This window comes from Giraffa tippelskirchi, chromosome 13 (genome assembly GCF_054371585.1).
Source record: "Giraffa tippelskirchi isolate mGirTip1 chromosome 13, T2T-mGirTip1v1.2.pri, whole genome shotgun sequence".
Taxonomy (NCBI): domain Eukaryota; kingdom Metazoa; phylum Chordata; class Mammalia; order Artiodactyla; family Giraffidae; genus Giraffa; species Giraffa tippelskirchi.
Window position 1 is genome coordinate 111648414 of NC_137287.1, and position 21975 is coordinate 111670388.

The 21975-nt window shown below is 60.8% G+C and overlaps 2 protein-coding genes across 24 annotated transcripts in view; one reads left to right on the forward strand and one right to left on the reverse strand.

The window, feature by feature from the left end:
- LPIN3 (lipin 3) overlaps positions 1-14172 on the forward strand; it is a 24871-nt gene extending 10699 nt beyond the window's left edge. For 13 of the 22 annotated variants that reach the window (XM_081556931.1, XM_081556927.1, XM_081556926.1 and 10 more), the window contains 18 exons: positions 1096-1191; positions 2308-2573; positions 2775-2858; positions 3876-3996; positions 4165-4507; positions 5615-5714; positions 5848-6008; positions 6375-6468; positions 6539-6608; positions 8474-8566; positions 8644-8687; positions 9404-9542; positions 10890-11038; positions 11236-11322; positions 11755-11907; positions 12111-12225; positions 12327-12430; positions 12622-14172. In XM_081556931.1, the coding sequence (XP_081413057.1) occupies positions 1096-1191; positions 2308-2573; positions 2775-2858; positions 3876-3996; positions 4165-4507; positions 5615-5714; positions 5848-6008; positions 6375-6468; positions 6539-6608; positions 8474-8566; positions 8644-8687; positions 9404-9542; positions 10890-11038; positions 11236-11322; positions 11755-11907; positions 12111-12225; positions 12327-12430; positions 12622-12766 (2364 nt within the window). In that variant the 3' untranslated portion in view covers positions 12767-14172. The remainder of the gene's footprint in view (positions 1-1095; positions 1192-2307; positions 2574-2774; positions 2859-3875; positions 3997-4164; positions 4508-5614; positions 5715-5847; positions 6009-6374; positions 6469-6538; positions 6609-8473; positions 8567-8643; positions 8688-9403; positions 9543-10889; positions 11039-11235; positions 11323-11754; positions 11908-12110; positions 12226-12326; positions 12431-12621) is intronic. The other 9 variants (XM_081556938.1, XM_081556934.1, XM_081556941.1 and 6 more) reach the window with 1 other exon arrangement.
- EMILIN3 (elastin microfibril interfacer 3) lies at positions 13567-19982 on the reverse strand. 2 transcript variants are annotated; one of them, XM_081556946.1, is made up of 4 exons: positions 19669-19982; positions 18163-18285; positions 16845-17068; positions 13567-16574 (listed from the first exon to the last, which is right to left on the reverse strand). In XM_081556946.1, the coding sequence occupies exons 1-4, from the start codon at positions 19833-19835 to the stop codon at positions 14788-14790; spliced, it is 2301 nt and encodes a 766-aa protein (XP_081413072.1). In that variant the 5' UTR covers positions 19836-19982; the 3' UTR covers positions 13567-14787. The 2 variants fall into 2 exon arrangements, with proteins under 2 accessions (XP_081413072.1, XP_081413073.1); XM_081556947.1 differs by lacking the exon at positions 19669-19982 and adding an exon at positions 19067-19286.
- Between the last annotated feature and the right edge of the window lie 1993 nt (positions 19983-21975).

The window sequence follows — 21975 nt, forward strand, 5'->3', positions numbered from 1 at the left end:
GGGTTGGATTGGAGCTTCAGGTCCAGAAGGGTCCCTGTTTTCCCCTGGAAGCAGCATATCAGGGCAGGCTTCCCTACTGGGGCCATCAGACCCAGCTCCAGCTTCCTAAGACCTTACCTGTGTGTTCCTGGTAAGTCACTTCACCTGTGTGAATGGGTACATTCTTATCTCCCTGATGATGAACTCGGAGCTCACTGAGGAGAGGTGGGGGAAGTTACTCACAAATTAGTTCCTTCCCCCAGGAGACCAGCTCCGTCCTTCGCGGGGCTCAGGCGAACATGACAGATTTTTGTTAACACCGAGTTCTGGTCTGGTGAGCCCAAACCCCCTTCACAATGGGGTGACTTTCCCAAATCCTAATAGGAGAGTGTAGCCTTTCGGGAGATAGTGTAGCTGACTGGTTAAGGGCTTGGGTTGTGGACTCAGACTTTCTGGGTTCATAGCCTCACTTGGCTACTTCCCAGAAAATTGCTTAACCCCTCTGAGCCTCATTTTCCTCATCTGTAAAGTGGGGATGATGATGCGAGCTATGGCCAGGGGTTGTCGTGAAGATTAAACGAGATGGTCTATATAACACACTCTAGAGAGTGCCCAGGAAAGGGTCATTCCTACCACTGTTCATGTCATGCACAACTGTTCAGGTGCGCTCCTGGGAGTTGGGGACCACCAGTGACAAGATGGATCATGTTCTGGGACTTCTCTGGTGGTCCAGCGGTTAAGACTCCACCCTTCCAGCGCAGGGACATGGGTTCAATCCCTGGTCAGGGAACTAATATCCCACATGCCACATGGGGTGGCCAAAAAATTAAAAAAAAAACACATCATGTTCTAGTGCTTATGGGCTGTGGGAGAGAGAGGAACACAAAAACCAAGGCATAAACAAGAATATGGAGATGGTGAGCAGTGACTCTCAACCCTTGGAGTGGGGAACAGGGGGCGCCCCAAGGTGACGGAGGGAAGAGAGAGATCCAGAAAGTGCAGTGCGCTGGGGCAGCAGGCAGCCTGTGTCCCCAGGACCAGCCGGGAGGCCTGTGGACCGGAGGTGGGAGTGGAGGACAACAGCGGGGCCCCCCGCCCCACCACGCCCCATTACAGGTGGACATCGAGATCAATGGGGAGCCAGTGGACCTGCACATGAAGCTGGGGGACAGCGGGGAGGCCTTCTTTGTCCAAGAGCTGGAGAGCGATGAGGTGAGTGTGTCTTCACTGGGGTCCCCTCTGGGCGGGGCCTGGGGATTTGTCACTGACCCCCCTGTGTGGAGGACACTCCCCTACCTTCCGTGAGGGTCTGAGGCAGGGGCATCAGAATGTGCTGGTGGAGCCTGGGGAGGGATGGGGGTGGGGGAGGGATGGGGGAGGGAAGGGGTGGGGTGAGGGGGAGGGATGGGGAGGGAAGGGGGTGGGACGAGGGGGAGGGAAGGGGGTGGGATGAGGGGGAGGGATGGGGGAAGGTAGTAGTGGGGAGGGATGGGGGAGGGATGGGGGTGGGGTGATGGGAAGGGATGGGGGAGGGAATGGGGTGGGGCGATGGGGAGGGATGGGGGAGGGAAGAGGGTGAGGGGCAGGAAGGGCTCTGCTACTTCCGGGGAAGTTTTCTCAGAAGAGGACACTTGAGCTGGGCCCCTGAAGGGCGGGAAGGAGGCCCTCCCAGAGCAGCCTTGGAGAGGAGGAGGGTGCTGAGCAGTGGCCGGGGCTACACAGCATAAGATGATGGCTTGTTCTGGGTCTGGTGCCAGCTGAGGGCAGCTGGGACATGGGCGTGAGGGGGCAAGGGAGGAGCAGAGGGGTGTTTGCAGAAGGGAGGCAGGGCCCAGCAGAAGCCAGTGGAGGTGTTTAAAGTGTCTGACAAACTTCAATTGAGCCCCTACTATGTGCCAGACACTGTAGTGATGAAGGGTGACCCCTGCCTGAAAAGAAGGCTCCCAGGCTAGCCTGGGAGACAGACATGTGAACGACAGATGAAGGAACTATTTGGCCAAGGAGGCGAAGGGGGTTGGAACAGAGGCTGAGGAAAGTCAGGGCAAGCTTCCTGGAGGAGGGGATACCTGGATGAGTCTCAGAGAAGAAGTGGGTGTCTGCTGTGGTAGGTATGGGCAGGGCAGATGAGAGGCCGTGCCCAGGTTCCTCTCTGGACCGTGTGGTTGTGGTGGGCTGTCAGGAGAGCATGCACCCCTGGGATTAGGGCTGCTCTACCTCCATGAGGGGACTCGGAGGCCAGCAGGTCACAAGGCCATGCTGCCGCCGCCCCTGTCCAGCCTCCAGGCCTGTTTTCCCGCCCCCTCAGCCCTGCTCCCGGTTTGTCCACAGGAAGACGTGCCTCCCCGCCTCTGCACGTCACCCATCCCTTGGGGGGGGCTGGCGGGGGTCCCTTCGGACTCCCAGCTGGGCACCACCAGTGAGCCTGACACCAGCATCGCGGGCACGGCCTCCAGCGGGCGGAAGAAGAAGCGGCGCAGGAGGAAAGCCAAGCGGAAGGAGGACGCGGTGGCAGCCGATTCCAGTTCAGAGGAGCTGGAGGCAGGCGCTGAGAGTGAGCCCTCCCTGCTGGGAAAGCCAAGGCCAGAGCCCCCAGGGTATGTAGGGGGCTGAGGCTGTGGGCACGCCACCTGGGGTTCAAGTTCAATTTCCTCTGCCAATGCTCTGTGACCCTGGGCAAGGTCCTTGACCTCTCTGGGCTTTAGTTGCTTTACTTCCTCAGTGATGTCCAGGCTTCCATGCCCTGCCCAGGGTACCTGTCCTGTCAGTGACCATTTATTTTCCTGTGGCCCCCTCAGCAGCATCCATCCAGAAGGGGAGTCCTCACCAGAGCCCAAAGACATCTACCCCTACTCTGACGGCGAGTGGCACCCCCAGGCCAGGTGAGTGTCCAGGTGGGCTACAGGCAGAGACTCAAAGCCAAGGTCTCAGTGAGGTCTCCATTTACATTTTGCTGATGAATAATGACACGGAACATACTTATTGCATTTACCAGCCTGTATATCTTTTGTGTAAAGTGTTGATATTCACTTGTCTTGCTCATTTTTTTTTTTTTATTGCAGTAAAATACACATGGGACTTCTCTGGTGGTCTAGTAGTTAAGACTCCACACTTCCAAGGCTGGGGGCACGGGTTTGATCCCTGGTTGGGGAACTAGGATCCCACATGCTGAACGGTGCAGCCAAAAAGTTGAATAGAAAAAACATATAAAATTTATCATTTTAACCATTTTAAATAACTCCCTGGTGGCTTAGGTGGTAAAGAATCCGTCTGCAATGCAGGAGACCCGGATTCGATCCCTGGGTCAGGAAGATCCCCTGGAGAAGGGAATGGCTACCCACCCTAGTATTCCTTGCCTGGGAAATCCCGTGGACAGAGGAGCCTGGTGGGCTAGAGTCCATGGTGTCAGACACGACTGAGCGACTAACTCATCATCAGCCATTTTAAGGGACACAATTCAGTGGCATTTAGTATACTCACGATGTTGTAGAACCATCACCCCCCTCGAGTTCTAAAGCCTTTTCACACCCTTAATGGAACCCCTAAACCCATCAAGAAGTCACAACCTGGGACTTCCCTGGTGCCCCAGTGGTTAAGACTCTATACATCCAGTGCAGGGAGTGTGGGTTCAATCCCTGGTTGGGGAACTAAGATCTCCCACGGCACACAGCCAAAAAAAAAAGAAATCACAACTTTGCCCATTGTTTTTTTTTTTTTTAAACTGGATTGCCTTCTTATTGTTGATTTACAGGAGTTCTTTATATAGTTATATGTTGTTTATATATTCTAGATCTAACACAGGTATAAATACATATTGCAAAAAAAAAGTTCCCAGGCTGGAGAGGGTGGCAGGGGGTGGCTGGCTGGCTTGGGGGCCCCTGAGTTCTTGCTTCCTGCAGCCTCTCGCCGGGTGAGCTAACATCTCCCAAGAGTGACTCAGAGCTGGAACTTCGGACCCCTGAACCCAGCCCCCTGAGAGCAGAGTCCCACATGCAGTGGGCCTGGGGGAGGCTGCCGAAGGTGAGTCCCCCCTGTGTCAGCCCCCCAGCCTTACCTCTTAGGGGCTCCATGGCCCCTGCAGGTCAGGACCCGAGTGACTGAGACTTGGCCCAACCTCCTTGAGGCCTTGCGAGGTGTGGGAAGCAGGCCCTGCCCCGTCCCCATCGTCCCCCCTCTGTTTGCTTGAAGGTGGGCAAAGCTGAGTGGCCCGAGTCCTCAGTGGTCGCTGATGCCAACTCCAGGACAGCCTCTCCGCCTAAGGAGGGGCCCAGCACCCCCTCTGCCTCTGTGATTGGCATGGACCCTTCGGGACCCTCAATCCTGCAGACAGGGGCTGGCACTGACCTTCTTCAGCCTGACACGGAGGTGCCTGCTCTGGCGGGGCCCCCTCTCTCTGCCCCTGAGAGGGAGGAAACCAAGACTCAGAGTTCGGGGGACACGGGGCCCCGTCCTCCCTCCAAATCGTGGAGCTGGGCTGCTTTGGAAGACCCTGCTCACACCCGCAAGCCGGAGGGGGTCTCCCAGAGGAAAGGTGAGTGATGGCCGGACCCTTCCCACTGCTTCCCTGGCCTCAGGGTATCCCCTGGGTGGACTCCGGGACTTCAAGCACATTTAAGCACCTACTGTGTGCACTGTGTCTGGCCCAGCCCTCCTTGTGGGACTCACAGTCCCATGGGGCAGACAGATGACACAGGCGTAAAACAGGGAGACTGTAACGTGGCACATACCAGAGAGAATCATTGGTTGGGACGGGGGCTGTTTAAATCATGGGACCAGGGAAGGCCTCTCTGAGCGGTTGATGGCTGAGCTGAGACGTGGACCATAAAGATCCAGCCAAGTAAGGGCCAGGGGAAGAGAATTCTAGGCAGAGGGATAGCATGGCGATGAGGAGGGAGAGAGGTTTCGTGTCTAGGAACCGAGACAGATGGTGTGTCTTAAGCAAGGCCAGGGAGAGTGTTGAGAGAGGAAATTGGCTCCTGAGCTGTCCACATGGGTAGTCACTGGCTACATGTGGCTATTTAAAATTAAATTAAAAATGAAAGTGAAAGTGTTAGTTGCTCAGTCATGTCCGACTCTTTGCAACCCCATGGACTGTAACCCGCCAGGCTCCTCTGTCCATGGGGTTCTAGGCAAGAATAGTGGAGTGGGTAACCCATTCCCTTCTCTAGGGGATCTTCCCGACCCAGGGATTGAACCCTGGTCTCCTGCACTGCAGGCAGATTCTTTACCGTCTGAGCCCCCAGGAAGCCACAAATTAAAATTAAGTAACACTTGGAGGACTTCCCTGGCGGCCCAGTGGTACAGACTCCCCACTTCCAATGCAGGGGGTGAGGATCCAGTCCCTGGTTGGGGAACTAAGATCCCACATGCTCTGTGGCGTGGCAAAAAAAAAAAATTTAAATAAGACTTAAAATTCCATATCTTCATCACGCCACGTTTTAGTATATCCCATAGCCTCATATGGCCAGCAGCTACCTTACTGCCCAGTGCTGACCTGGGACCGTCCTAGCCTGGCAGAGGGTTAACGCCTGAACCAGACAGCGCCACCTTGTGGTGCTCAGGGGTAGGGGACACAGGATGCTCCCAAGAGTCCACTTCGCTGGGTTAGGCCGACAGATGCCCCCTCCTCTCCCGCCAGGTTCCCTGAAGAGAAGCCAGCACCTGGGCCCCAGTGACATCTACCTGGATGACCTGCCCTCCCTGGACTCTGAGAACGCAGCCCTTTACTTCCCTCAGAGGTGCCCGGGTTCTGGACTCCAGGGTGTCTTGGGATCGAGGCCCGTGGGGCCAGGGGTCGGCTAGCAGGGGCCAGGCCCTCCTCCCAGCCTCCTCTTCCTCTATTCACGTCCCTGTTGGTCCTTTCGTCCCCAGCAACGGCGGGCTGGGGGCCAGAAAGTGGAGTGCGCCTGACAGCCTGAAGCCCCTGGGGGACTGCAACCCTGAGCAGGAGCCAGAGCCCACTCCGGACACAGAAGACACAGTGGCGCTGTCCCTCTGTGGGGGCCTGGCCGACAGCAGGGACGTCTCCGTGGGTATGCTCGGTGGTGGCCCCTGCCTTCCCGAGGGCTGTCACTGAGCCCAGAGGACGGGAGAAGGGAGGCAAGACCCTTGAGGTGGGCAGCGGAGGTGTGCATGAGGCTTCGTGGAGCCCCCCCTCGGCCAGCAAGTGCTGGGCATCCCCAAGACCCCGTGAAGCCAATGCTAAGTGATGCTGAGCTGTGACTCCAGGACGGCCTGGGGTGTCACCAGCAGATGCCAGAGCCCTGGGGAGCCAGGAGCCCTGCTCTCGTCAAGCTGCAGGAGGCCCCAGGGGCAGAGATGGGGCAGCCGGGAGGCGCAGGGACAGTGGGTCACACGGGACGTCAGCCTCACCTCTCGCTTTCTGCCTCTGCACCCAGAGAAGTTCAACCAGCACATGGTCTCCTACCAGGACCTTGCCCAAAACCCCGGCCTGCTGGACGACCCGAACCTCGTGGTGAAGATCCACAAGCAGTGGGTACTGGGCCTGGGCCACTGGGTCGCCCCTTCCTCCACGGCCCTGATACCCCATCTCTCTCTGCAGACATTATAACTGGGCTGTAGCTGCCCCCATGATCCTGTCCCTGCAAGCCTTTCAGAAAAACTTGCCCAAGGTAATGGTTAGAGCACCCCTGGATCTCCTGGGGGAAGTGGCCATAGCCTTGGGGTAGGAGCCCCTTGGCAAGGAAGGGTAGGGTGGGCAGAGATGGGCCTGGGGCTGACGGGCAGCAGGACCCACTCTAGGAGGAGAGACCCAAGCTCCCTGAAGCCTTGCCCAAGAAACCTGGCTGTGTGGGCGAAGTACCCCCCTCTCCCTGGCTTCCTGCCATGGCTAAGTCCATTTGGAATGGATTTGGACTTCAGATGAATTCAGGGCAAACCAGAGGCAACAGGGACGTGCCTTCAGCAGGAGCTTTTTGGATCTGAGAGACAGTCTTGGGAGGTGGAGGTCCCACCCCTCACCTTCCCCAGAGACCCTCTCCAGGCTGGGCTTGGGGTGTTGCTTTATCCACACACAGTTTTTGAGTACCTACTATGTGCCAGGCCCGGACCAGGGAGAGTCACACCCTCATAGGGAGATAGTTAACCAGAGACTCAGTCAAATGAGAATACAGTTCAACTGTGAATAGAGGGAAGGAGTGGTCTGGGGTTCTTTGAGAGCCTCCAGTAGGGGGTCTGCTGAGATCTGAAGGGTGAGTAAGTGAGGGGTGGGGAACAGCCTGTGCGGATGCTCAGAGGTGGAAGGACCAGCCTCTGTAGTCCCTCCCAGAACCTCCACCCCGCACAAGGCTGACCTGCACCCACTCCTTCTGCCCCTCTGGGAGCCGTCCAGGGCCCCACCCTGTCTGGCCCGCCCTTATTGGCTTGGTTAGGCTTGCCCAAATGACCTGATGTTGACAGCTGGTGCCTCCCTTTGGTGCCACTCAGCTCTGTCCTCTGGTTGGCTGTAGGGCTAAGCTGGAACCCCAGAGCCTGTGGGAAGGGAGAGGGTCTCCCCCAGCCCCCAGCTTGACTCTCCTCACCTTAACCCGGACAAACTCACCACTTAGGAGAAACTCCACCAGCCCAAGTGGTGGGCGCTAAGTCCCTTCACTTGTGTCTGACTCTGCACAACCCCATGGACTATAACCTGCCAGGCTTCTCTGTCCAAGGGATTCTCCAGGCAAGAATACTGGAGTGGGTTGTCATGACCTCCTCCAGGGGATCTCCCCAACCCAGGGATCGAACCCGCATCTCTTACGTCTCCTGTGTTGGCAGGCCGGTTCTTTACCACTAGCGTGACCTGGGAAGCCCCAGCCTCTTCCCTGCCCTGGTGGACACCCTGGCTCTTGTCCTCCTGACTTGGGTTCTCCATTCTGTATTTGCAGGAAGCTGATAAGTCTCCTAGGTGGGCCTGGGCTGAGCTCTCCCTGGGATTACCTAGCACAAACCTAATCAGAGTCTTTCACAGGATCGTCCTGTCCCCACCAGACAATGATGGTCACGTGTGCAGAGAAGGAGGCTGCTCAGGGGATAGATCACTGACCTTAGGAATTGCCCATGTTGGTCTTGGCGGGTGAGGGTGGTACTGACTAGAGACTGTCCCTGCCGCCACTTGGTGGCATCATGCAGGGAGAACCAGATCTTGAGAAACTCCCAAAGCACTGCCTTCAGCCACTAGAGTGGAGCTGATAGTAGTAGATCTTGATTCACGAGATCTGGAAGCCAGGCCAAGGCTGGGCTAGAGCTAGGGGATCAGCTCTAGCTGGGGTGGGGTGGAGGCAGGCAGAAGTGGCCTTTGTTCTCCCACGCTTATCTCCTAGACTCATTGCTCAAAATCCCAAGATGGGGGTGAGTAGGCCTCCTTAGCCTCCACATGTTGATAGCACCTTGCTCTAGGGTCAGCCCCAGACTCCGGGTTCATGGAGGTCCCAAGGGCAAGGTAAGGTGGGTTTGTGTGGGGCAGGAGAAAACGCCAGTGGCCTTCCTCTGCCTGCAGAGCACCGTGGACAAGCTGGAGAAGGCGAAAATGCCCCGGAAGGGAGGCCGGTGGTGGTTTTCCTGGCGACGCAGGGATTTCCCAGCCAAGGAGGTGGGTGATCATGGTCCCAGAGTGGGGCCCTCATGGGCAAAGAGCAGGGGTTCACTAGATGGATATCCCCCCTACAGGGCAGCGCCCAGAGGGAGAAAACCACAGCGCGGGAGCAGCAGGGGTAAGTCGGATATTGTGGCTGGGACTCTGCAGCTGGAGCAGGAGCTCGGGAGGATGGCCGTTGGGGGCGGATGGAGCCAGCACCCCTCCCCTGCCATGGGTCTTTGTCATTACAGAATCACTTCTACACCCATTCTTTTTCCTGGGACATGTCCCCATTTCACAGATGGGAAAACCTACATACACCAAAGGTCTCACAGCCAGGAAGTGGCAGAGCTGGAAGGGGTACCCAGACTCCCGGCCCGGACAAGGGGCTGCCTTATGAAGGAGTGGGGCATCCCCTCTCCCCCAGGGGCCGGCTGACCTTGCTTCCTTTTCTCATGTCTGAAGCGGCCCAGAGTGTCCAAGGCTGGGTGGGGGGCGGGGTGGTGATTGAGGACGGGCTGACTGCTCCCATGGCAGGTGGGATTGGCCAGGATGGAGTTCTCAGTTCACCATCTCCGAAGCAGGTTCAGCATTCTGGCCGTGGAGAGCACCCTGGGGCCTGGGCTGCGCCTCCGCTCCGGCTCTTCTGGAGTCACCTTTCTGGGTGGAGACACCCCTGGCCTGCATCCTGCTGCCTGCCACCACCCCCTAAATGGGTGGCCCCTAGACAGAGGGGTCTCTAGAGGTGCAGGGACACGTGGCAGGCTCCCTGTGACCTGGGTGAGGGGTGGGCACCCACAGGAGGGAAGGCCTGGCCTGGGGGAAGTGGCATGAGAGCTGGTCTGCCTGCAGGGAGAAGACAGAAGCCCTGAGCAGCGAGGACGACACCCTGGACAGCCCCGTCATCCTGGAGGCCCCCTCCCCACCCCCCTCGCCCCCCACCCACGCCCCTGCCTACAAGAAGTCCCTCCGCCTCTCCTCCAGTCAGCTCGTAAGTGTGTGCAAGTGTGGGGGTGGTGGGGCTGCGAGAACTGTGTTCCCAGGGCCCGCAGGGTCTGACTGAAACAGCTTGTGTTGGCCGAAGCCCGGAATCCACCACCCAGCAGCTGCCACCCTGCCGGCCCCTGCATACCTCCTCCGGGGACGCCTCTCGGTGCCACTTCTTCACATGCCAGCCCTTTTTTTTTCTTTAAGTTGAGTTTATTAGGGAAATAAGAGGTCAAGACACCCCAAGTGACAGAAAACTCTGAAAATGTCCCTTTTCAAGCCAAGTGGGGACCTGGCCTTGATCTCCCCAGAAGGACAAGAAACTGGTGGGTTAGCAACACCATTCTGTGGCAGCCACCTCGCAGGGGCATCTCAGCCGGGACTGCTTCCCACCCCTGGCCAAAGGTGGGGAGAAGACAAGCCCATTCTTGGGTGGACACTCTGGCTAGAAAAGCCCCCTCTTATGTATGGAATCTTAAAATATCTACCTGCAGGGACTTCCCTGGTGGTGGTCCAGGGGTTAAGGCTTTGCACTTCCAATGCAGGAGGCACGGGTTTGATCCCTGGTAGGGGAACTAACATCCCACATACCCTGCAGCGGGACCAAAAGCAATTTAAAAAAAAATGTCCCTGTAGTGGGTTGGCTGGCTCCGGTTCTGCCTTTGGAAGCTACAGGAAATCAAACACTGATGACAGCCTCTCCAATTCTCGCAACCCCAGGCCCCCAAGTCACACCCTGGAGTCACCGTGTCTCCTGTAACAAGAGTGTTTTCTTTCCCAGTGTGACTCTGGCCAGGGAGGTGCCCAGGAGGGTCTGGCCAGCCTGGTACAGAGTAGCTACCATCTGTGTGGTTCCCAGGGGTGCACACCCAGCTTGGGGATCAGCCAGGTCACAAGCTGTGACCCTGATTCTTCTCTTTGGACCAAGGGCAGGGCTAGGTCTCTCTTCGGGGGGAGATGTCACAGGTACCCTAGCCTCAGGCAGGGGGCTGCCAGTGAAGATCCCCTCAGAGCCCCCTCTGCAGAGTGAGGTGTCTCTGCCCAGAGCAGTGTCGGCCCCAAGGCTGACCTGAGAAACCTGGACGGGGGTCACAGGCCCAGCTCGGGCCATGAGCTTCATTTCAAAGCTCCTGTGCCCGGCGCTGTACAGACCCCACCAACAGCCCCTCGCATCCTCCTTGTGGCCACCTGCTGCCCACACGGCTGCCTCGGATGCATTCAGGAAGGTTCTTGAGTTGGGAGGAACAGGAGAAAGAGGCCTGTGGAGAGGCAAGGCCATGGTGTGGGGGTGGGTGGTGGAAGGACAGTGTCCGGCTGAGCCACGGCCCCCTTCCCCCCCGTCCAACCCCAGCGGCGCCTGAACCTGCAAGAAGGTGCCAACGACGTGGTCTTCAGTGTGACCACCCAGTACCAGGGCACCTGCCGGTGCAGGGCCACGATCTACCTGTGGAAGTGGGACGACAAGGTGGTCATCTCCGACATCGACGGCACCATCACCAAGTGAGGCGGGGTCAGCTGTGGGCCGGGAGGGCCTGGGGACTCGCCTCCCTCTGTGCTAGGGGAGGGGGCGAGAGAGAGAGGCCTGCCCTCCCAGTGGGCTATTGGGGGGGTGGGGGCCCACTGGGCCACACCCACAGAGCTGGAGGGCCATGTGGGGCTGTCTCCGAGTAACCGGGTACTTAACTCTGTGGGTCTAGGTCAGACGCTCTGGGCCACATTCTGCCCCAACTGGGGAAAGACTGGACGCATCAGGGCATCACCAGTCTCTACCACAAAATCCACCTGTGAGTACCTGGGCTGGGCGGGGCCCCAGGGACGGAGTGACAAGATGTCTGAGGCCACCCTGGCCTCGGCCCCTGGAGGCCAGGCTTGGGGGCCCACAGCGGAGGAGCCTGAGGCAGGTCCCTGGAGTGGGGAGACCTGCTGGCCCTCAGTTGTCCTGTGAAAGGCTCGTCCCGTGGGGCCAGGGTCGGGGCCTGAGTCTAGCTGCTGGCCTTCCTGCTGCAGATGAAGCCTACAGACTGGCCTAAGTCCTCACCGGGCCTGGGTCCACCTGGGCCTCGGGACTCTGTGCATGTCCCTTCTGCCTCCCGGGCCTGGCTCAGCTGCCGTCCTCAGCCCCGCCCGGCAGAGGCGCCAGGGTTGCACTGAATTGGTCAAAGCCACGAAGACGGGGTGGGTTCAGCCGGTCTTTTGATTCCGTGTCTCACCCCCAGAAACGGGTACAAGTTCCTGTACTGCTCGGCACGGGCCATCGGCATGGCCAACCTCACCAAGGGGTACCTGCAGTGGGTGAGCGAGAGGGGCTGCGGCCTCCCCAAGGGCCCCATCCTGCTGTCCCCCAGCAGCCTCTTCTCCGCCCTGCACAGGTAACCGCCCCGCGGGACGCGAGCCCACCGCAGGGGCGGGGCAGGGAGGCTGTGCGGGCCCACCACCACCAGCCTGGCCAGGCTGGGCCAGCGTCAGGCCTCGGTCGGGCGTCCGCTGGGTCAGACCCTGCAGCCGTCCCCTGACCCTGCTCATCGGGGTCGCCCACTAACCCTCTCCTTGCCCATGGCCCCGGCTGCCACAGGGAGGTGATAGAGAGGAAGCCAGAGGTGTTCAAGATCGCCTGCCTGAGTGACGTCCAGCAGCTCTTTCTGCCCCAGGAACAGCCCTTCTATGCTGCCTTTGGGAACAGGCCCAATGTGAGTGTCCCTCCTCGGGATGCGGGGGTTGGGGGGGCCTGAGCCACCGACTCTACCTTTCCCGGCCCCCTGACCCCCTGACCCCTCCTCATCCCCCGTAGGATGTCACTGCCTACCGGCAGGTCGGCCTGCCTGCCTGCCGCATCTTCACAGTCAACCCTCGGGGAGAGCTCAGCCAGGAGCTGATAAAGAACCACAAGTCCACGTGAGGCTCTGCCACGTGCCCCCACGCCCCAGCCCTCTCCCCAGGGCCCAGTGCCACCTACCTACCCGCCCTTGGGGACCACCCCCCCGTCCCCCCCAGCCCCAGGTCCAGGGCTCCCAGGCAAAACACAAGGTCTCCACCTGCCGTGATGGAGACCTGCATCTCTGCCTGCATCTCTGCCCTGCCTGCAGGTACGAGCGGCTCAGCGAGGTGGTCGAACTCCTCTTCCCGCCCGTGGCCCGTGGCCCCAGCACAGACCTGGCCCACCCTGAATTCAGCAACTTCTGCTACTGGCGGGAGCCACTGGCCCCGGTGGACCTCGATGCCTTGGCCTGAGCCTGCCTCCAGCTGCCCGCCGACCCTGGCCCAGCCCAGAACTGACCGTGTCCCAGGGTGTGGCGGTCGGAAAGCCGAGTGCCGCTTGGCCAACCCGCTGAAGGGGAGGAGGGGGCTGCTGGCCGTGGTCTCTCCTGTCCCCGGGTCTTGGCCAGCTGAGCTACGGTCAGAGGGCAAGGGGGCTGCTGCTCCAGGCCTCGGCGTGGCCCTGCCCTGTAGCCAGGAAATGATTGGGTCCTTGCAGGGGTTCTCTACACCCTTGATGTCTCTATACCTCTCACCTGGGACCCGGCCTCAACTCCTGACAGGACAGAGATTAGAGAGAGGCCCCTCTGAGCCTTGAGGCCTGTATGCCCAGGACAGGGGTGATGGCGGCCAACCATCCGGGGAAGAAATTGTCTTCCAACCCTCTTTGGGGAGCCTGCACTGTGCCCTCTGAAGCCAGATCCTCCATAGCCCCAGCCCCTTCCCACAGCTCTAGAGCCAGCCAGATGTCACCGCGGTCCCCCACTGGTGCCCTGGTGTCTCAGCCCATCCAGACCCCAGAGGCGCTAGGACCCACCAGCCTCTGGGGAGGGAGATGCCACGCACCCGGCCCCTCCTCCCACCTCCACTGAGGACACAGCCCCAGACTCTGCCAGGGCAGGCAGGGGATGACCTGCCTGGGCTCCCCTAGCCCTTGCTGGTCATTTCACCACCCACACAGCCGTGGCAGGAGTTTCTGTCCGAGGGGCTGTGGGAAGCAGGGCCGACACCCCACTGCCACCATCCCTCCCACCATCTTTGGGGAAGAAAGGACCTTTAGACGGGCTAAAAGCTTTAATCCAGGCCTGCCCTACCCACCCACCCCAGCCACCCCCAGCACCAAAGTGGAGGGCAGAACACCAAATGTCAGGAATGCAGAAGGCAGGGCTGCGAGCTAACACAGGGACGCCCAGGCCCCCATGGGGAAACCGAGGCTGGAAGCCTCAGCAGGGATGGGTCTCTGTGGGGTATGTGAGCCAGACGAACGCTTGTGTTCTCATGTTGTCATACCTGAATTTCTCACCCCGTTGTGAACATCCGCACAGGGCTGGGGTTTTCCAAGGATGTTGGAAACTAGGCCTGGAGCCCTTGCTCTCCAGCCGTGGCCTCCTGCCCAGGGTCTGGCCTCATTCGGGCCATGACGTACATGAGGGCTGCCCTCCGGAGAAAGGCTCTAACCTGGGGAGGGTGGTGGATTTTCCCCCAAATGGAAAGCAGGGGACCAAGTGAGTACGCTAGAAACATCTTTGGGGAAGGGAAGGGAAAAAAAGGATAAATAACAGTGGGAGGGGCCTCCAAACATCCTTTCCGCCAGGAAAACACAGCTGCCTAAGCCCTCACCTTGGGGGAGGATCAGAAGGAATAAAGAGTGCTCTAGCCGAGTCCTTGTGTTTCCATTCTGTCCTGAAGGAGCCAGGGGGCTGGCGGTGGAAACCTCTCCTCCTCGGTTCAGAAACAGTATCCATGAAGCTGCCAGGTAGGAGGACTGTGCCAATGGGCACCGCCTTCCTGAAGAAACTGAGCCCAGATGGCCGAGAAGAGAAGCCAAAGGGACAGGGTGGCCAGAAGCCTCCGCAGGCCTGGAGCTGTCGTCACTGAGCCAAAGGAGCTGCAGAGACTGTGGTCTGAGCAGGGACCTGGAGGTCTGTGTGCAGATGCCGGCCAGGGTGTCTGCAGAACAACACTTTGCAGACTAGGTGGTGAGGTCTCTTAGGGCCACCCCAGCCTTGAGGCATGAAGTACCAGCCTTGACCGTGACCCCGAATTGTCCAGCTGGTACAACACCAAGTGTGCGTTTTTAGTGCCTAGACGGTCAGGTGAAGCTGGACCAAGACTGTCCTTCAGGCCCTTCCAAAATGGCATCTGCGCTGGCCAGGGTAAGCTGGGAGACACCGCTGGGCAAGGCTGGGCGCTGGTGTGTGTGGGGGGGGTGGGCGGGAAGGGTCTGCTCCCAGGGTTGGTGGGATCCGAGGGGTTTTGTGTCCTGGCCAGCCCACCTAATTGGCCTGCCCTGGCCGCACCCGCTCAGCTAGCTGGGCGCGGCAGTCCAGCAGGTCATCCCGGAGGCGGGCAATGTCCTTGGTGTGCTGGGCCAGTGTGCGATTCAGCTGGTCCACATGGTCCCACAGGCCCTCCCTGGGCCCCGGCGACTCGGCTGGCAAGCTGTCCAGGCCCGCAGCCAGCAGGCCCAGTCTCCTGCAGGCACCTTCCACTTGGGCCACCCTCTGATCGAAGTGGCCCACCGCATGCCGGAGCTCCTGGGCCGTGTCCTGGCAGCGGCTCAGCCCACCAGCCACCTCGGCCATGCTGGCCCTGAGCTGCTCCAGCTCCCCCCGCAGGCTCAGGACCTGCCTGTGATCAGCCTGAAGCCGTGAGCCTTGGCTGCTGATCTGCTCCTGGATGGCATGGACCTCAGCCTCCACCTTGCGTTCCCGCTCGTCCAGGGACGTGTTGGCGGCCAAGACGGCATCGGAATACTGGCTGACAGAGTCACTGAGGCCCGTGAGCGACTTGCTCACAGAGTTCAGGTTGACCTTGAGCAGGGTGATCTCGCCTTGGAGGGAGCTGCCTGTCGCTTCCGCCAGCTGCCCCTGGACCTCGGCCACGGTGCCATTGAGCTGCTGGAGGAGGACTGCGTGGCTGGCCACCTGGCGTAGGAGGGCTTCGCTCCGGCTCTGCCAGGCCTTCACCTCGGCCCCAAGCTTGTCCAGGACGGCGGAGGTGGTGCCGGGGGTACACGAGGTCTCCAGCGAAACCAGCCTCTGCTCCAGCACAGCCAGCTCTGTCTGCACGAGGGGCCGGGCTGGCCTGCCTGGAGGGGCGCGGTCACGGCTCGGCTCCCCAGCCAGCGTCACCAGGCGTTCCTCCAGCCTCTGCACACGCTCCTCCAGTGTGGTGTGGAAGCCGCGTGCATCCCAGCCCCCCTCCTCCGTCCCCAGACAGCAGCTCCTGGTTCCACCCCCTGTCCCGTTGGTGGTCTCCACGCCCTCCAGCAGCCCATCCATGCCCCCCTCGAGCATGGCAGCAGACAGCTGCGTGAGGTCATCCCCATTGGGGGCGCCGCGGCCCCGGTGGGCCTCAATCACGGCCTGCAGGTTCCTCTCGAGGCTGTCCACGCGGGCCCTGATGAAGGCCAGCTGCCCGCAGCAGCTGCCCCTGCCGGCCACACTCAGGCCCTGCAGCCGGGTACCCAGCTGTGAGAGTTCCCGGCGAAGGGCCAGGTCTCGGCCATCGAGGCTCTGGTGCAGCCTCCGGCTGGCCGCCTGGCCCTCCTCGCACTGCTGCCGCACCTCCTGCACACGCAGGTCGCACACGCTCTGGACGCCCTGCAGCTTCTGCTCGAAGCCGTCCAGCAGGCTGCCCCAGAGCCGGTGTAGCCGTCGGTCCACGTACTCATCCAGCAGTGCCAGGGAGGTGAGGGGGGTCGGGGGCGCCTCCCGCAGCCGCTGCAGGTGAGCCTCGTGGCCGAGGGCCAGCCCGTGCACCTTGTCCAACAGCTGCACCTTGGTCCGGAGTGTATTGCTCACTTCAGTCACCTTGCTCAGGATCTCATCCAGGGGTGGGGTGAGCGGTCTTCCAGCTCTATCTCGGGGGCTCACAAAGCCCTCGGGGATGACCCCAAAGCCTACGGGAGCGGCAGGAGCCCTGGGGCCAGCAGTCATCCTACTGGGGTCTTCACGCCTGGCCACCAGCCCACTGAGGGTACCATATGCTTGTGCCAGGCGCTGGACGTCACCCTCCAGGCGTTCCAGCCGTTCACCAAACAGCCCTGGGCCTTTCCTTCCTGGGAAAGAGGAGGCGAGAACCCCAGGAGTATCACTAGCCTAGCTCACTCAGCTTGTCCTATGGCCCAGACGCCCGAGAGATTTTCTGTTCTAAGCCGACCTTGCTGGGCATGGCTCCCCCCTCAGCTGTGGGAGGGGGGTGCTCTGGGGGGATCACCTTCATGCTCAGAGTGAGATGCACCCTCCCCTGCCCGGCTCGGGCTCCGCCAGCCTGGGTCAGTCCCCAGAAGCCTGATCACCTTGGTGGGGGTCTCCGTGGGCAGACTCACCGTGGGGGCTTGGGGCCACTCTGCTGGAAGGAAGGGGCCTGGGACCTGGGCCCACCTGCCCCGAGGGACTCTGGGTCTCAGGCTCCGGCTGAGGTGGTGTGTCCCCATGGTCCGTGAGGTGTTCGGGACAGCCTTCTCCAGCGAGGCCAGGGCAACAACGCCAGGCGAGGTCCGTCACTGTCTTGTAGCCCACCTTATATTTGGGTCTGAGCACCGAGCGGTACCTGGGCCAGAGGCGGGAGAGGGCAGAGCTCTGTGTCTGTGGGCAGGGGACCCTGCCCCCTGTTGGGACCCAGGGCCGCTCTCAAGACACTGGCAGAAGGGCTAGAAGTCTTCCAGCTTCACTGCCCCACCAGTATCTCCCCCTTTTCTGTGCTAACAGGGCAGAGGCGTGTCAGCAGGCCTTCCAGAGGCTCCGAGATGCCTTAGGGAAGGGGCAGGTCAAAGCCCCGCCCCACACTGTTTGGCTGGGGCCAAAGACTAGTGGGAATTTAGCCCCCAGACTCCCCAGACCACTTGGACCCCCCTCTGGCTCACCCTGCCATCGGAAATTCCAGCTCTGGCTTTGGAGGCACCATGAAAACTTCTGACAAAACCCAGCCCCTACCCTCTGGGTAGGTGAGAGGCAGGGCAGAGAGGCCGGGGCAGACAACCCTTCACACTGCCTGGGGGCCACTCCCTACCTGGGGGGCCTCTTAGTTCCTTCCCCTCCCCCCTGGCCTGCTCCGAGAATTCGGCTCTGGCCCGGGAGGCTGGCGGAAGGGCACCTCTGATGCTGAGGACAGCGGAGAGGCCCAGGGATGCAAGGGAGTTCTCCCCATGGGGACTCACTCCTGCTGACAACGTGGGAGCAAACAGGCTTGTTTTCAGACACACGTTTGAACATCTCCAAGTACAGACCTGCATGTCACGCCTGCGTGCAGCACGTCCTCGGCCCACCCATCTGGCCGAAGCCCCAGAACTCGGGCTCCCAGCCTCCTACCCTTGGCCTGCCTTCTCCACGGTCAGCACCACCTTCCCTGGGTCTGCCCAGGGGCACCTCTGGGATCACCCATTGCCAGTGTGACTCTCTGCTCTCCTCTGTCCCCACCCTCCTCTGCCTTGTGCTGCTGCACCCCTGGGACCCTCTGTGGGCTCCAGCCTGAGCCTGCCCTCTTCCCCACTGGCCTCCTCTTTCCCTCCTGTGTGGGCACAGGGGAAGGCCCTTTGGAGTCCCAGGAGTTGCAGCCCTGGTGGAGCCAACTGCTGCCCTCTGCTGAAGGCAGGCCTGGAGCTTGTGCCCAGGGATCCTGAGTGAGTGGGACGGGGGTGCACTCACGTGACTGTCCCGGGGCACTTGGGCCCCCAGCCGCACTGCCGGTATTCAGCCTTTAGGTAGCTCTCCGCTCCCTCCTGTAGGACGCAGGTCACATTCCTGTGGACAACGTAGGCACAGAGGGCCCTGCAGGGGGATAGGGCACCCTTGGAATACCTGGTCTGTGCCAGGCCCCCTGAGGCTGCTCCTCCTCCCTTCCCCCACTGTGGACCTTGGCAAGAGACCAGGCTCTCATCTCTCTGCCTCTTTTTTTTTCCTGTCCCACTGAGCATCTTGGAGGATCGTAGTTCCCCAACCAGGGATCAAACCTGGGCCAGGGCAGTGAGAGCACTGAGCCCTAACCACTGGACCACCAGGGAATTCCCTTCTGTGCCCATCCTTGTTCGTGGGATCCAGAGCCCTGGGCCTGGGTCCAGCCCCACTGCTGGTTTCTCCGATCCCAGCCTCCCCGTCAGGTTGGTCATTGGGCTATGTAAGTACAATATTGAACCAGGCGCCCAGTGCAGCCACCCTTCTGGCCTGGGGAAGAGGCCCACCCTGGGTTTCCCATGCCACACTCCCCACCCCTCTCCAACTCCTTCACTGGCTCTTCGCTCCTTATCTTGGCATTGAAGCTTCTGAGGTCCCAACTTGGTGCCTTTGAGATCACACTTCGCACCTTTCCTCCCCTGATTGACTCCTGGGGAAATACATCCCACCTTGGAATTTTCCTGCCTCTATGTTATCTCCTGGTTCCCTGCTCTCAGATCACTTTTCGCACCACTTCCTCCAGGAAGCCAGCACTGATGCGCCCAGGCCTACCGAGTGTCAGCCATGGGCTGGCTGGCTGTGCTCCTCCTATAATACCGCTCAAACTCAGCGGGAGCTCACATTCAGCTAGCATCCCCAGGCAGAGCCCCTAACTCACCTGAAACTACTCAAGACCAGACGCTGTGGTAGGGAAGGCCGCTGCCTGGCAGACGCCAACCACCTGCAGACTGGACCCCATAGAGCTCTGGAGCCACAACACGGGCCCAGGACCCAGGGGCCCCCTGACCAGCTCTGCGGCCCAGCCACATGTGGGCTCAAGGGCTGCCCGGATCCAGGCTGACCGCGGGAGAGGGCGAGCCGCAGGGCGCACGGCTCCATCTCCTACCTGGCGGGGCAGCCGGAGAGAGAAGAGGCCCCGGCGCGGGATGGGGGTGGCCCCGCGTGCTCCGCGCGCGCGGACCGTCCGCCCTCCCTCCACCTGGTCCGCTGCGCCCGGAGTCTGCACACAGCGCAGCTGGAAAATGTTACTTCGCTGGAAAGGTTTCCGCGGGCACTGCCAGGACCCCAGCCGCCACGCCAGGCCCCCTCGGCTTATTTTCCTTCACCAGCCCCGCAGCCCCCCGGAGCGTGGGGCGCCCGGCCGGGCGAAGGCTCACCCTGGGGCGCCCCGCAGCCCCGCGCGCGCGACCCGGGGCAGGTGGGATCGCCGCCCGGGGCCCAGCCCTCCCGCTTCCCGCCCGCGGCGCGGCCCGCGCTTACTTGTGCGGCCCCGGGCGCAGACGCGGGCGCCATCCCGTCGTGTAGAGGCTGTAGCGGGAAGCACCCGGCGGCGCGGGCCGCGCGAGGAGCGGGGTGCCCTTGGCCTGCGCCCCCGAGAGCAGCGCCGCCACGGCGCACAGCCAGACCGGCAGGCGGCGGCGGCCCATCGCGGCCCCCGGGGTCTCCACCTGGCCCCGCGCGGGGCCCCCGCCGGGTGTCCGCCCGCCGCCCCGCCGCTCGCCCGTCCGGGTCCCGCCGCCGGTCGCGGCCCCCGGAGCTCGCTGGCCCGGGTGCCTGGCGCTTCGAGGCGGCTGCGTCCCGCCGAGTGGCCGGCGCTGCTCGCGCCTGGGGCCGCCGAGGGGAGGCGGGAGGCGGGCTCTGCGCGGATTAGCATAAACTTGGGGCCGCGTCGCTTTCCTCCGCCGGCCCCCTCTCAGCCGCCAGCCCCCCGCCCCAGCTCCCGGCTAACGCCCGCGAGCGAGAGGTTAAGCAGGGAGCAGCCCTGGGGTGGCAGGGGCGCAGGTCGTCGACGCCCCGGGGAAGCCCCCCCAAACACACCCATCTGCCACCGTCGTCGTCCGCGTGCACCCGGTGGCGGGGAGAAGTCGAGCCAGACCCCTGGGACCGGCCTGGGCGCGGGGCTAAAAGCCGTCCACCCGCGGGACACACTCGTCTTGAAAGCCCGTGCGCGCCCGGGGACCGCGATCCAGGGCTCTAAAGCCGAGATGACCGTGTTTGGGGACGCGCCAGCAACACCTCTGCAGCCACCTCCTTGGAATAGGCCCCAGACCGTCCCTGTGAGCTTGCTCTGCTTCCCAGAAGCCTCATTGTCCGGAGGTGCCCAGGGCATCTGATATCTCTGCTGACCCCTCCCCAGGCATCTTAACTCCTCTCTGCTCCCTAACCCTCCGCAACCCAGCCCGCTGGTCAGGCTGTCCTGCTCCTTTCCTGGTGGAGTCGGTCTTATCTCTCAGGTCTCTGGCTGCAGAAGTCCCAAATGCCCATCACCCCTCCAGCCCAGCCAAAGATGCTCTGCTTCTCTTTGTGCTCTTAGCCCTCTAGCCCGCAGCACTGACTCATTCCAGTGACGAGTCAGAGTCAAAGAAAACCTTTAGGTCTCTTTTACAAGGAGCTGTTGTTAGGCTTCCTCCAAATTTCCCTTGTGAAATTGACTCTTGGAACTCAGGAGTTGACCTTGACAATCATCCTCATTCGGCATCATCCTGTTGGCTTAATAAGCTGCAAGAAGCCTTTTGAGTCCTGATTCTGTCTTCCAACAGAGTGCCGCTTATTTTGGGCTTTGTTTCATCCACCCAGGTGACCCTCACCATCTCTGCCTTTCCCCAAGCAAAGCTGGGTGTGCAGAAGCTGCAGAACTCTAAGGCACACCTGGAGAGGTGAATTCACCTTTGAGATGTGAATTCATACCCTTTGGGGAAAGCGATGCAATCAAGGATGCTGGACTAGGGCAGCTCTGAAGCCCACATGTGTGCCCCTTCCCTCTTCCAGCCATACCAGCTTGGGGGTCCTGGGTGGGGTGGGGTGGGTTGGGGAGGGGATGGCTCACACCTGAGCCAGGCAGGCCAACTGTTCTCTCTCCTGGGCTTTGAGATTGAATGAAACACAGAGGCTGAGGGCGATCCGGCTTCTGAGTGGAGGCTCTGTTTGTATCCCAGGGCTGCTGTAACGAATTACCAGAGGTTAAGTGTCTTCAAACAACAGAAAGTTGTTCTCCCACCATCCTAGAGGCTAGAAGTTGGAAGTCAAGGCGTCAGCAGGGCCACAGGGAAGCGTGCTTTCTTGCCTCTCGCAGCTTCTGATGGCTCCTGGCATCCTTGGCACCTTTGGCTTGTGGCCGCATCTCTCAGTGTCTGTTCTTGTCTTCCCATGGCCTTCTCTCTTGTGTCTCTGCAAGACCTTCTTCACATGGCCTTTGTTTCTCTGTGTCTCTAGGGGCTCTTTTTTTCTGAGGACACCTGTCATTGAATTTAGCGCCCAATGGCATCCAGTCTGACCTCTTCTTAAATACTTACATCTGCAAAGACCCTATTTCCAAATAAGGTCCCATTCTAAGCTTCTAAATGGACATGAATTGGGGGAGGGGGGAATGCTATTCAACCCACTGTGGATTCCCTGAGGGGGAGTGAGACCACAGCCCAGGGCTTCCGGTAGCCGTATCTGGGCAGGAGTTATGGGGAAGCTGAGGAGGAGAGTTTGCAGGAGGAGAAGGGGGTGGAGTGGAGCGGCTGTGTACTCAGGGAGAAGTGAGGTGAGCTGCCGTTGTGACCGGCTTCCCCTCTCTGCTTC

Coding starts and splice junctions, on each gene's coding strand:
- EMILIN3 (XM_081556946.1), bottom strand. CDS start 19,835: ATGGGCCGCCGCCGCCTGCCGGTCTGGCTGTGCGCCGTGGCGGCGCTG. Junction 17,069..18,162: donor AAGTGCCCCGGGACAGTCAC/GTGAGTGCACCC, acceptor CCTCTGGCCCAG/GTACCGCTCGGTGCTCAGAC. Junction 16,575..16,844: donor AGTGGCCCCAAGCCCCCACG/GTGAGTCTGCCC, acceptor CCTCTTTCCCAG/GAAGGAAAGGCCCAGGGCTG.